The 14,886-nt window shown below is 43.2% G+C and overlaps 1 protein-coding gene across 1 annotated transcript in view; it reads left to right on the top strand.

Annotated features, from left to right (window-relative positions):
- The window catches only part of LOC124506194 (beta-galactosidase-1-like protein 2), a 50,331-nt gene that overhangs the window by 19,845 nt on the left and 15,600 nt on the right, over positions 1-14,886 (top strand). The window contains exons 3-8 of the mRNA XM_047072211.1: positions 313-510; positions 2,162-2,230; positions 2,799-2,918; positions 4,703-4,811; positions 9,475-9,567; positions 12,405-12,486. Of these exons, the coding sequence (XP_046928167.1) occupies positions 313-510; positions 2,162-2,230; positions 2,799-2,918; positions 4,703-4,811; positions 9,475-9,567; positions 12,405-12,486 (671 nt within the window). The remainder of the gene's footprint in view (positions 1-312; positions 511-2,161; positions 2,231-2,798; positions 2,919-4,702; positions 4,812-9,474; positions 9,568-12,404; positions 12,487-14,886) is intronic.

Consider the following 14,886-nt stretch of genomic DNA (forward strand, 5'->3'; position numbering starts at 1 on the left):
GCCCCCTGAGAATATCCATTCCGTGCCGTGTGCCCCCACCTCGCCCTCTATCCCCATAGCAGAGTCTCCATGTTGACCATTGTGTTTGTCTTGTTCCTGACTATAGTCTCAGCTTCCTCTTCCCCTACAGTGGGGTGCATATGAGTGTGCTGAAGAAAGATGCCTTTCAAAGTTTGGCTAAGTCGGAGGGTGGGGAGCCTTTTCTGAAGGCCTCAGAAGCAGGCCTGCGGAGAAGAACCCTGTCTCCTAACACTCTGTGCTGCTCATTGCTGAAGATAAGCCAGCCTTGCCAGCTGCCTTTTCTCTTTGCAGGTTGGACTGGTATAATCTGGTCCCTGCATGGCTGAGACACCGGCAATCAGGGCTGCAGGCCAACGGCCAACACTTCATGCTGGAGGACTCCACCTTCTGGATCTTTGGGGGCTCTGTGCACTATTTCCGGGTGCCCAAGGAATACTGGAGGGACCGCTTGCTGAAGATGAAAGCCTGTGGCTTAAATACCCTCACCACGTGAGTGCTGCCACCACCACCCCCCCACCCCCCGGAGCTTTGGCATCTGTGGCATCTGTGTCCTGGGCTTCTTCTAGGCAGCCTAGCCTGTAGGTCTCCATCGTGTCAGGATGGGGGAGTGCTGCCAGATCCTGGACCTGAGCAGTCCCTGAAGAGAATCTTTGTGCTAAGCTTTGTGAGGAAAAATATAGGAGGATCAGGTCACCCACACTCCTGCTTAGGTTTGCCAGCTATGACACCTTCCTTTTCCTCATCTGCACAGCACTCCCCACTAGTGCAGATGAGGAGACAGGATGGACGTAAGGTTTAGAGGCATAGAAAGAACAATGGTGTATACATGAAGGAATATAGTGAAGGAGGGGAGTGTAGGGGTGGAGGTGATTAAATTATCATATATATATATATATGTATATTTTAAACAAGCACTCCACCCCCCAATTTATTTAGCAAATGAGTGTGATCTTTTTCAAAATAGCTTCCTAAGGAAGTTCTCATCACCTTTCAGCATTCCTGTTTAGAATTATCTTCAGAGCACTATGGCTTCCAGTCTAGCACTGACCACAATGACAGGCACATGATAGGCACTCAGTACAATGTTGAATATGTGAATCAGTTAAAAATATGCTCAGTTGTGAAGAATCTTATCATTCTGTGGATTTATTTTTCAAAACTGCCAAAAGATAGTTGGATCCAAGTCTATGAAATAAAGTGGGTTATATCAGGCTGGGCTATTCTATTTTCAGGAAAAAATATGTAATTACAGATCAAGGATGTGGATTTTCTTGGGTGGTTTGTTGAAGCAGCTCTGAAGATAATTTCTAAAAAGAATTACAGGAATGTTCTGGGCTATAACAGCACAGTTGAAACACATGTATATAATTTTCCAGAAGGATTACTTAAAAGGATCCATTTATTTGTGTATGTAAGTTCTGATCCTGAGGGTACATTCACACATCACAGGACTCCTGAAGCTGGTGGGAATATTGTAGGCTAAGCATCTTGCATTATAAAATCTGAGTAATGTGTATTTCCTTAAATGTGGAGCTCCTGAGTCTCAATTGGAAGGGGCTCCACTGGAAGTCAGGGGTGGGTGGGAGTCCAGGAGAGGAGCAGCTGTGTTACTATCATACATCCCTTGAGTTGGGCCCCTTGAAGAACTTACTTTATTTCCTTATCTTCTCTTTAGAAGACAAGGAAAGAGTTATTTGAAATTCTGGTTGCTTCAGTAAAAACAGGACTGATCAGAGGTTTCCTCTTACCTTACTTTTAACTTACTCTCTTAGAAAGTTACCTTTTCTCCACCAGCTGATAAAGAGAGAACAGGAGACATGGGGAGGGAAGGAGGAACGTGGGGGAGTGCATGCTCAAGCTGATCTGTGCTCACATCTTATGCTTCACCCAAATCTTACTGGCCTTCTCTCCCTTCTCCTAAGGAGATGAGTTGTTAGCCACCCAGGGACTGGCCCTGGATACTCTAAGGTCCCTAGATCTCCTCAGTTAGTTCTTGGTTCCAGTCCTGATACCATTAAAACAACGTGCCTAAGAAATACATCTTCGACCATCATAATGGGTTTTAGGGATAAAGAAGGTAATCTGGAAGATGAAGTAGAATAAATGAAAAGCTCATTCCTGTAATTATCTTCTATTATAGCTATGTTCCATGGAATCTCCACGAGCCAGAAAGAGGCAAATTTGACTTCTCTGGGAACCTGGACCTGGAGTAAGTGCTGTCACTGCTTCTGTGGCATGGCCTAAGGCTGGGAGGCAAAGAGGTGGCCCCTTGGGTTGGTCAGGAATCAAAGAGCCATCTCCATTCTGCATTGAGAACCAGAGACAGCCTGGGGTCTGGAACCTTGTTCTCAGGACCCAAATGCTCTCCAGACATGAACCTGTTACTCTCAGGGTCTGAGTTTGCCTCCTCTGAGCTCAGACCTTTTCATTGCAGCTCAGAGGTATCAATCTTCAGTGTCTGCCCTGTTCTGTAGTGTGGTTCAGCACCTGGGCTGGGACAGGGCTTACCCATGTAGGGTAGCAAGACTGTTGGGGTCAGGTTCACTGTTAGGAACACCCCCCACCCCCCACCCCCCCACACACACCGTATCTTGTCTGATGTCCTTGGTCCTCATGCCCCCAGTAGAACTATGCAGAAGGTACTGGGCTGGGGGCAGGGGAGAACCCAGCTCACAGGGCGTCTGAAAGCAGGGAGGGGAGGAGCCAGGTAGATCCACCACCTTGTGATGTGTGCCAGGCTCATCCCCACCCTCCCCCCCCCCCCCCGATGTCTTGAGAGCTGCTGACACTGACCTCCCTAGGGCCTTTGTGCTGATGGCTGAAGAGATCGGGTTGTGGGTGATTCTGCGTCCAGGCCCCTACATCTGCAGTGAGATCGACCTCGGGGGCTTGCCCAGGTGAGCGGGGCTGTAAGGGGCTGTGGCTTGAGCTGTCCTGTGTGCTTGTGCAAAATGCTAATCACAAAGGTAGGTTTAATTTTGCTATTGAAGTATATTTTTCATTTTCTACTGAAACACCATTCCAGAATAAGTGGGACCTAAAGGGAGCCATTTTAAATGATGTTACTTTATCTTAATAAAGTATTAGAGAAACAAATTATTGTTTTTGTTTTATGTTTTATCTTAAAATTTAAGGCTTTAATGAGTTATGTTAGAATGTGTAGTCTCCACTGAGGTCAGTAGAGTGCTCTGTGGCTGGAGTAGAAATCTGGGCAGTAATCACCTGGTACCACATTCATTCCTTGTCCTCATCATTGTGATTAATTTTCAGCAAAAAGACTTCCTTGTTAATAGGGGTAATCTCTCCCATCCTCACAGTGTTCCAGATGGTTAGATCAACTCTCTCCTATACCATGCCACCCCAAGAGGGAAGAAGGCTGGTCCTGTTTGCCTCGTGGTCTCTTTGGGAATGGCCTCTCCCTGTAACACAGCTACTAGCGCAGGCTTTGTTTTCTCTCTTTTCTCCAGTTCCACCCAGCCCTTCCCTAGGGATCCCAGGCAGGCTCTGTCTCCATCTCCTTTGCTCTCCAGGATGACTTCTCTGTCTCTGTGCTGTTCAGCTTGGCAAGAGTGCCCTTGACAAGGCCATGCACACAGCCAGAGTGCCCTCCCCCTGCACCTAGGGATTAGAAATCTGTGTGTCAGTGATGTCCTCAGGCCCAGCCAGAGCTGCCAGGAGGACAGGATTTAAGTGTTAGCTCAGAACAGCAGGAGCTCCAGCACTCAGCCCTTCTCCTGGGCAGCATTGTCCACTCAGGTCCTGGCATCGAGGATGGGCATGTGGGCACACCCCAGGGAGACCCAAACAGGCAAAGACCCAGTGGTGATGAGAAGCTAGACCTGGTTTAGGTGAGATGGAGGGTAGAGGTGTCAGTCTAAAGGAAGCTGCTCTCTCCTCCTGCATTTTTACCTAACATCAATTGATAATTTTCTGACCTTGTTCAGGACTTCCAACTTAGGATGTGAAGCATTAGACCCTTTTTAAGAAAATATAAGTGTTTTACTTAGAATTTCAAGTGAGAAGGAAGAGTTCCTAACTCTGGAACAAATGATCTGGGTTCACCTGGGAAATGTGATCACAAGGGACAGGCTGTGGGAAGAACTAATCTTGCTCTGCAGCTCCTCCTCTGAACTAAGCTCTGAAGAGCTGTGGAGGCTGATGTTAATGAGTCACAGGGTCAGCGTGGAGAGCAGCAGATGGATGGATGGACAGGAATGAGAAGTGGATTAGCCTCTCATGACCTCCATGTCAGGCTTAGTTTTCTGGGAGACACCAGAAAGTTGCATCTGGTCCCAGTGATTCTTTAACCCTTTTGGCTTTACCCCTTTGTAATGAGATTTTAGAGTAAATGCTTCCATGCTGGGCCTTGAATTCAGTGAGAAGCTTTTCTCACTCTGACTGGCAGCCAGACCGTAGCCATAAAGCTGGAAATAAAATCCCTAGCAGTGCTGGTGTCTTTTGGTAGGGAAACAAGTGCAGAGTGCAGGTCTTGAGTTCTGGCAGTGTTTGCCCCTGAATCTGTTTGCACAATCTCCTGCCTTCCTGGCTGAGTGGAGGTGGTGGGGTGGGAATTGTCTTGCTTACCCCCAGCACTCTGAAGCCACTGCTTTTCTCCCCACCATCTCCTGCCAAGAGAAACCCACAAACAGTGCAACTAATTCCCATCCCCCTTTTATTCAAGCTGGTTACTCCAAGACTCTGGCATGAGGCTGAGAACAACTTACAAGGGCTTCACCGAAGCAGTGGACCTTTATTTTGATCACCTGATGTCCAGGGTGGTGCCACTCCAGGTAAAAGCAAGGAGACTCTTCTTGGAAGTTCAGCTATTTTCCTACTGGAAGTAAACAGTCCTAGGTTAGCTCTCAGACAAAGGGCTCCCAGTTCCTTTCAATACAGAACACATTCTTCCCCACTGCCTGAGATCTATAATTGGAGGGGTTTGCAATAGTTGTCTTTTAAAAGATGTATTTCAATATTGTTTTAGGTGGTTCAGTGCTGAAGAGATAGGCACAAAGGCTTACATTATTCCACACAATGTCCGATGTGATGTCTTATTCTGAAAAACCCACTGATTGGCATCCCAATAGTGGCTCAGTTCTTTGTGAAAAAGAGCATAAATGGATAGGCCCTTACCTGTAATACACGGGACTTTTTGTAGTTATAAAATTACAATTGATGACTTTTCAAGGTACATCTTTCTACTATCAAAAAGGTGCTGTATGGTGCATATTTCATTCAATAAGTGATAAAAATCAATTTTGGGAAGAAATTATCTTATCATTGCATGTAATATTTGGAAGCAATAAAAAAGCAGGAATGGGAATAATTAATAGTTTATGTAAAAATAAGAGTCATGCTGAGAAATTAGTACATTAATAAAAAATTAGTACATCAATAAAAATTGCTCTTCAGTCAATGGTTTGTAATGTTCACAGCACACATAGATCAAAGGAACTACTTGATCATCTGTAGGGTAGACAAATAAAACACTGGGTACTAAGTTAAATTTGAACTTCAGATAAACAAGGAATATGTTTTAGTATAAATATATCCTAAATGTTACATGGGACATACTTACATTAAAAATATTCATAATTTATATAAAAACTTATTCATTATACATTCACGTATAACTGGCTATCTTGTATTTTTATTTCTTAAATCTGGAAGCCCTAATAATGAAAGAAGCAACAAGCCAGGAAGTTTTTGGCCTACATTTTTATAAGAAAGATGGAATTACTGAGATGATTCAGCAGGTTGTAGTAGATTGGTGGAGGTAGAGGTTTTAGGGAAGGTGGTTTTAGGGAAGGTCATGCCAGGAGTATGGCTTAGAAGCATTCTTAAATATAGAAATGATGTACTAGACCTTTCTTTAAAAAAGCATTTTCTGAGTATAACATAATTATTTTATTTTTATTATGGTAATTTTGTCATAATATAAATTTTACCTAACATAAAAATTACCATTCTAACCATTTTTAAGTGGTTTTAAGTTCACTGGTATTAAGTACATTCACATTGTTGTGCAAACATTACCACCATCCATTTCCTGAACTTTTTCAGCTTCCCAAACTGAAACTCTGCATCCATTAAATATTAACTTCCTATCTCCCCTCTCCATAACCCCTGCCAACCACCATTCTACTTTCTGTTTCTATGAAATTGACCACTCTAAGTACCTCATATAAGTAGAATCCTGTAATACTTGTCCTGTTATGTCTGGCTTCTTTCATTTGTCATAATGTCTTCAACATTCATTTGTGTTGTAGTGGGTGTCAGAATTTCCTTACTTTTTAAGACCTAATAATAATCTATTGTATCTCTGGACCACATTTTGCTCATCCATTCATTCATCAGTGGACACCTAGGTTACTTTTGTCTATTGTGAATAATGTGGCTATGCTAGTTAATCTCACTAAAGCTTTGCCAATTTTGTTAATCTTTTCAAAGAACTAACTCTTGGGTTTTTTTATTTTTCTCTATTTTTAAATCTCTTTTTATCTCTGTTCTAACCTTTGTTATTTCCTTCCTCCTTAAACCTTTAAGTTTAGCTTCTCTTTCCTAGTTCATTAAGGTGAAAAGTTAGGTGTTGACTTACGACCTTTCTTCCTTTTTAATATGTTTATAGATATAAATTTCCCTCTTAGCACTGCTTTTGCTTCATCCCATAACTTTATGTTGAATTTTTATTTTCATTTGACTCAAGATATATCCTGATTTTCCCATTATTTCTTCTTTGGGTTACTGGTTGTTTTTTAAGAGTGTGTTGTTTAATTTCCACATATTCGTGGAATTTGAAATTTGAATTTTTCAGTGTTCTTTCTGCTGTTGGTTTCTAGTTTCATTCTACTGTGATTGGAAAATATGCTTTGAATGGTTTCAATCTTTTAAAAGTATTAAAGCTTCTGTTGTGGCCTAAAATATGATCTCTCCTGGAGAAGGATGTTCCATGTGTACCTGAGAAAAATGTGTATTGTGTCATTGGATGGAGTGTTTATATATGTGGATATGGTACATTTGGTCTATAGTGTTGTTCAAGTCCAAATCTATGTCTTTTTATTGGGGAGTTTAAACATTTACATTTAAGGAAGTTACTATTAGGGAAGCATTTATTTTGGCCATTTTGTTATTTGTTTTCTGTATGTTTTGTAGCTTTTTTTCTCCCTTATTTCCTCTATTACTACCTTCCTTTGTATTTAGTTGATTTTTCATAGTGACAAGTTTTGATTCCTTTTTCATTCATTTTTGTGTATATTCTATAGATATTTTCATTGTGGTTACCATGAAGATTACAAATACTGTCCTAAAGATATGATGTTCTATTTTATATTGATGTCAACTAAACTTTAATCACACATACAATCACAACTACTCCTTTACAGCTCAACCTTGCTGTATGTTATTGATGTCACAAGTCACATATTTATATATTGTGTACTCATTAATCTAGATTAATAATTATTTTCATGCATTTGTCTTTTAAATCCTGTTAAAAAATAAGAAGTAGATTTATAAACTAAAATTAGAATAATACTGGTTTTTACATTTTTAAAATATATTTACCTTTACAGGAGAACCTTATATTTTCAAGGGGCTTCAAGTCACTGTGTGGCATCTTTTCATTTCAATTTGAGGGACTCTGTGTAGCATTTCTCATAACTCAAGTCTAGTGGTATCAGATTCCCTCTACTTTTACTTGTATGAGTATGTCTTAACTTCTTCCTCATTGTTTAAGGACAGTTTTGCTGGATACAGAATTCTCAGTTGATAGTTTTTTTTTTCCCCTTCAGCACTTTGAATATATCATCCTTCTGTCACTGCCCTGCCAGATTTCTGGTGAGATATCCACTGATAGTCTTATTGGGGATCCTTTGTATGTGTCAAGTTGCTTTTCTCTTGCTCCTTTCAAGAATCTCTTTTTGTCTTTGGCTTTGACGGTTTGATTGTAATGTGCCTTAGTGTCGTCTCTTGGTTAATGCTACTTGGAGTTCACCGAAGCTTCTTGGATTTGTATACCCATGTCCTCTCAAATTTGAGAGGTTTCCAGCCATTAATTTTTCAAATAATCTCTCTGCCCCTTTTCTTTCTTCTTTTTGGAATTTCCACAATGAGTATTTTTGTCTGCTTACTGATGTTGCATAAGCCCCTCAGGTTTTGTTCCCTTTTCTTCATTCTCTCTTTTTGTTCTGTAGACTGAATAATTTCTAATGACTTGTTTTCAAGTTAGCCCATTCTTTCTTCTTCCTGTTTGAATCTGCTGTTGAACTTCTATGGTGAATTTTTTCTAGTCAGATATATTTTTCAGCTCCAGAAATCTTGTTTATTATATTTTATAGTTTCTCTATCTGTATTGATATTCTCACTTTGCTGATACAGCATTTTCCTGATTTCTTTGTCCATGTTTTTCTTTAGCTCATTGAGCATATTTATGGTGATTGTTTTAAAATCTTTGTCTATTAAGTGTGTGCATTTCTTTAGAGATTTACTTTATTCCTTTGAATGAGCTGTATTATCCTGTTTCTTTGCCTTGTGTTTTTGTTGTTATTGAAAATTGGACATTTGAAACAATAGTCACCTCTCATAGTCTTTGCAGACTTGTGGGGAACATCTTCACTGTTTGGTGGGCTCCTACACATTAAGATAAGCATGGGGTTATGGCTCCAGATCTTCTCAGATGTTTCCTGGGTATGTGTCTAGTCTGGCCTGTGTGTATGTGCCTTTCCCCAAACCCCTGCCTCCAATTTTCCCTGGCTGCTTTTACATGTCTTAATTTTCCAAAGAGTCTCACCCCACCTTCCTTTGTGGCCTTAGATGTTCTATCATATTCCTCTGCCTATAATCCCTTGCACAGGCATACATGAGTCTGTAGAACCTCTGAAATTTTCACATGCTGTGACCTCCACTGCCTTGTGTTGCTTTTAGCCTGAGGTCCAAACTATGCCAACATTTGCTGTCTGAGCTCCAAATCAGATGAGACAGAAACTAGTCTACTGGGCAGCCCACAGACAAGTGGGCTACAAACAAGTTCCATTTTGCTCCTTTTGTCCTGAGGGAAGGAACTGGGAATTAGATTGATCTTTTGGGATTATGCCACACTGTGCCAGGGAGGAGGTTGGGCAAGGATGAGCAAAAACACCAAGATATTTCCTATCATTTTAAACATGTGTTTTTCTTCATTTGCTTAAACATTTAACTAGTTTCCAGACCAGTTAATAAAATAAAGTTATTTTATTTAGTCTTTAATTGTTTGATGTTTCCATAGGGAACCAGGGCCTGGAACTCCCTACTTTCTCTGTGTCTTACTGACATCACTCTCAATTATATAATCAAATCTTTTGAGACTTTTGCTTCCAAATGGAATATTTTGCTGCTAATGGGTGAGAAGTATGACGAAATTAGATAGTACAGCTTCCACTACAAATTCAGCTTCTGATTGTTTATCTCTTTCTCCAGTACAAGCATGGAGGCCCCATCATTGCTGTGCAGGTGGAGAATGAATATGGTTCCTATAACAGAGACCCTGCCTATATGCCTTACATCAAGAAGGTAAATATCAGCTCTTTATTTCTTCATATTCCTTCCTCTGGAATGTAGTATGGGCTGTGATGTGACATGTTGGTCTAGTACTTTTCTCATATTAATACCACATTTATTAGTGAATCCTTTCAGCATACTTTTATTTCCGTGAGGTCATCACTTATTTACTTTTTATTGAGTCTAATTGGGGGTTGCAGTACACACATGGGGTTGCAGTGGCTGAGAATAAAGGGATGGACTTAATTGAGTGTGAGGATTAGTGAAGTCTCCCTGTAAAGGCTGCCCTCATTCCAGCATCTAAAGCAAGGGTTCCCAGCTTCGTCTGTACATTCACTTTAAAAATCCCTATGCCCAAACCATATAGCATATCAATTAAATAAGAATCTCTGGGGTGGTCCTCAGACATCTGATTCCACTGTGTGTGTGAGTTTGAGAACCATTGATTTAATGTATGGGAGATCAGAGGAGGGCTGGGCTAGATGACACTTTAAAGAACAGGCCTATCTGGTTTCTGTTACTTAGTAGCTGAGACCTTGAGAAAAGGCCTTTATTTTTCTAAACCTCCATTTTCTCTTCTTTGAAGTGGGGATAATGAGAGAATTTGCCTCTCTGAATTGTGCGCGTGTGTGAGATCACTTGGCTCAGGATTGTTCTAGGACTGTTCTCAGTAAGTAGTCAATAAATAAGACTTTGATAGATCATTGGCAGTGGTTATAGAGGAAACATTGAGGAAATGTTAAGTGGCCTCAGGGAATCCACCTAATTAAAGCTGCTTTAGCTTTGGCCCATGATGTCAGCATCTCTTCTACAGTCATAGGCAGATTCATTTTCTGTCTGGAAATTACTTCAGTCCCTGCATGTAGGTAGAATGAGCTCAAGCACTCCTGCTTATAGGATTTCATCTACTCTTGCTCCCTTTTTGTCTCTTGCAGAAAGCCCCATGTAGGGAGCAAGGCTGTCTCCAGAAAGAGGCATTCCCAAAATCAGGAAGGGGAGAGTTCCACCCTGATAGTCAAACCCAACTGCAGACTTGATTAGACCACACCTCCAGCTTCCTCTTTGCCTTTGAATTAGCTAGAAAGATCCCGACGAGGGTGCAGGACAGGAGAGCTTCTTGCATTATAACTCTTTCCCTTGGACTATCTCTTGAATGCTGGAGCTTCTCCAGCAGGTGTTTACTGAGTCCTGAGCTGCAGAGAAGAGCTCTGCTGATGGTGTGGAGAGGAGAATGCAGTTGTTAAGGGGCTTCTCCTGCTCAGTCAACACCTCCCTGGTGTCTGGGGAAGGTACCATATGTGAGACAGATGGACAAAAAGAAGCTGCAGCACACACCTCTGTCATCCTGAGCTCTTGCTCTCAAGCAAGAGCTCCCAGCTCCCCTCCTGAGCTGCCATGCAGCTTCTTCTGGGTGTAATGGACATGTGGACACCATCAGCATAGGATGACCTTGGGTAAGTCACCTCACCTTTCTGAGCCTTAGCCTCATCATGTGTTCAATGGAGACAAGAATGCTTTCTCTAAGGCTGTTCTGGGAATGAAGTGAGATTATAGACACAAGACCCTGAACTCTGCTTGGCAGATCACTGGTCATCAGGAAACAGTAATAGTAATTACCCCTTACAGTGTGCAGTCAATAGATTAATGGCCATGAAAAGTCAAGTGCAACTAGTACAGCTGTAAAAGATGGTTACACCCTCTCAACCCACATGATGCTATATGTATAAGGTACAAACAAAGGCAAAGCCTGTTACATATCAGCAAATGACTGGCTAGACAGTTGTGAGGTGGTAGGTCCAGGGCTTTTAATAAACATCTTATCTTACCTAATGGATTGAACTTCTGTGGCTTCTGTTGTCCCTGAGAATTAGGGCCCACTCTGCTCTTTCCTTACTTGCATCAGGTTTAGATATGAACATTATGCACGCCATGGATTATCTCTCTGCCTCACCTGTTTCCCAAAGAATTTGGTTGAAATAAGCAATCTTATAAAAATATCTGCATGTTAAATTATAGGAAAGTTCCCCTTGCTGGGGTTTCTAATCCAAAAGAGCCCATAGGCCCAAAGCAGAGCCTTTCAAGGTGGGCAGACTCTAGATTCAAGTCCATACTGGCTCACTTGCTCTGTATCCCTTAACACTTTATCCAACCTCTCTGAGACTCTTCATCTGTACAGTTATTAAATGTGAGGATTGAATAGGCTAGTCTATGTAAAGTAGTTAGCAGAAGGCCTGGCGTGACTGTAAGTGGTCCATAAATGTTAGCAGTTATTTGGAGTGGTAAAATGGTTATTGCATCTCAACACAGTGTGTGTTCCTTCCAGTTCTTCATTTGATTTACAACCTGCAAGGAGTGCCTCCTGTTCTACTGGGCATGTGCAGCATGTCATAGGCATGTGGCTGGGGCATGGCGGTTGAACAGAGCCCACCCTGGCCCAGTGTGAGGAAGTGATGGGCTGCTTGCTTCTGGTATCAGGAAGGCCTGACCCACTTGTAGAGCCCTGTAGTCAGCTGCTAGGTGACAGCATAGCATCTGGCCCTGCCGAGCTGCCCTCTGTTCCTAGATGGGAACAGGGCACCAGCCAGACCTGACACCTTGCCAGATCTGGGGCAGCCAAGAGATGTCAGAGTCTGATAGCCCTACCCCTGCCTCAGCTGGACTTCAGCTGATAGGAGCTTTGTTGAACATGGTGGGCACAGACAAGAGGGTTTCTGTCCATTTTCTGTGGAGAGGTAAATGCTTTATTTTGAATCTTTCCCTCTTTCTTTTCTGGCTGCCACCTTCCCAGCTGTGTGACATGGCAGGAGCTCTGGGGAGTGAATATTGACTTGTCTTCTTCCCCCCCATAGGCCTTGGAAGACCGGGGTATTGTGGAATTGCTCTTGACTTCAGACAACAAGGACGGCCTGCAAAAGGGAGTCATGGATGGAGGTGCCTACCTGGAGGCTGTGCAGGGATAGGGTGGGGGATCAGCACCCTGGTCTCACTGTGCACGCCCCCCTCCCCAAATGGCCTGAGCCACAAGTGGAGTTTCTCTGCTATCTGTGCTTCTCCTGTTTGCATGGCACTGGGCCCGAAGCTCTGGGCCTCACAGGGTTGGAGGATCCATGTCACATGGATCTCTCTGGTCTCCCACTTCTGCTGAGCACTTACTCAGGACACTAACAGTGTTCTGCAGACTACAAGCTGGAAATGGTGAGTTGGTCATACTGGAAAGCGTCTGCATGTCTGCAGAGAGGGTGTCCTGCGAGGATGGCTTACTCAAACCCTGCCAAAATCGTGGAGATGGCTGACCACTGCCCAGGGGGTATGTAGCCCCTGCTGTGACAGCAACTGGCTGAGCAGCAAGTGTAGATGACCATGGTGGCTCTCCATCCAGCAGCATCCATCTCCCTGACTCTAACCTCTCTTCCTGTTACTGTAGATGTGCCGGCCCAGCTCCACCCTTGTGCACCAAGCCCTTTCTCCCTCAGCTACTCAAGGGCATTGCTCCAGGAGCTCCCTGCTTCTGCCCTCAGTGATCAGATTTTCTCTTTCTGTTTGATTATTCCCATCTGCATATCAACATGTTCTTTCTCTCTTCTTTATTTTTTAAAATTTATGTATTTATTTTGAAGAGAGAGAGAGCGAGAGAGAGAGAGAGAGAGCACCTGTGCCCATGGGACAGGCAGAGAGAAAGGAGAGGGAGAATCCCAAGCTGGCTCCATGCTCTCAGCAGGGAGCCTGATGCGGGGCTCAAACTCATGAACCCCAGATCATGACCTGAGCCAAAAGCAAGAGTCAGATGCTTAACCAACAGAGTCACCTAGGCACCCCTATTTCTCTCTTCTAAAAGAAATGTCTTGACTCATTTCCCCATCCAAAGCCTGTTGTGTTTCTCTGCTCCCCTTTCAAGAGCTCTCCCCATGTCCATGCTCACTGGCCCCCCAGGCCCTTTCCCCTCCTCTCTCTTAAACCATGGGAACCACATTACCACCCTCACCATTCCACTGCTGCTGCTCTTTTTGAGATCGCCATTGACCTCATGTTATAAATTTAAGCGTTCATCCTCATTGCCTCTGACTTCTCTGATTTTACTTATCAGCAGCCATCAATCTCTTCCCTTTGAAATGTTTTCCACCCTTGGTGTCTGAGACCCAATTTCCTACTTTTTTCTCTGAACTCACAGGCTGCTCCTTCTTGGTATCTCCTGCTGGTCACATGTCTGTCTCCAAATTCTGATGTTTAAATTCTTTACTTCTCACCCTTTGGAATGAATTCTCTCCTCCATACACTCAGTGCCCTGGTGGTGTCATCCAGGTGACTTTAAATCTGATCTGTGTGTTGATAACTGTGAGATGCTTGTTTCTGTCAGCAACCTTCCCTGAACTCCTGCCTCACGTGTGCATCTGCATACTGGGCACAGTGCCCAGGAAGGCTGCAGGTCTCAGTGGAACCAGCAGAGAACTGAACTTGTCTGTTTCCCTCCCAGAGTCTGCCCCACTTTTTAGTCTTCTTATTCTCAGTAAATTGCATCTCCATTTCCCCTAGTTGCCCTGGCCCTAAACTTTGTAGGCACTCTCAGACCTCTCCTTCTGTGTGCCTGACATACAGCCATCAGCAAATTCTTTTTATCTTTATCTTTATCTTCAAATTTATCCAGATTCAAGTTTTAGCATCTGAACTGTTACCACTGTTCTCATATGCATTATTGCCACAGCACTGAACTAATGTTCCTTTTTACTGTTGACTCCTGCACAACTTTTTCTGAACATAGTATTTGAAAATGTCATTTGGATTACCTCATGCCTCACCTGAACTTCAGGTACATTCTGCCTTGCTGACAGTGAAGCACAAGCTATGAGAAAAACCTCCAGGGGCATCCTTTGACCTGTGACCTCTGTGATCTGGCCAGGTGTCTCCTGCTCCACCCTCCTGGCCTCCTACCTGTTCTTGGAACATACTGGACACCTCCAGCCTTCATGCAGATACCTGCATAGCTATTCCATTTCCTCCCGTTTTTCTCTGAGATCACCTCCAAGTGAGGTTTCCTCCAAACACCCAAGCTCCTCCTGGAGCTCCCCCGGCTCTTTGGGCCTGCTTTATTTGGCCTTCTAACATTCTGGGTAGTTTGTTTTATTTACCTGTCTCACTGCAGTGCTAAGTTCCGTTTTGTTAGGCTGTACTCCTGTGCCTGGACATGGTTCGGTTCAGCCTCTGCATAGATGATGGTGGTTGAAGGGCCTCTTATGAGCTGCCTGGTGCTTCCTGCGGGCTCCCACAATCGGCTTGCCCCTGCTGCAGTGCATGTCCCTTTCCAGTTCCTTCTTCGTCGCCCTCCCCTCCACTAGA

Source organism: Lynx rufus, unplaced genomic scaffold (genome assembly GCF_022079265.1).
Source record: "Lynx rufus isolate CCGP_SWC_20201006 ecotype Redwood Valley unplaced genomic scaffold, mLynRuf1.p SCAF_9, whole genome shotgun sequence".
NCBI lineage: Eukaryota > Metazoa > Chordata > Mammalia > Carnivora > Felidae > Lynx > Lynx rufus.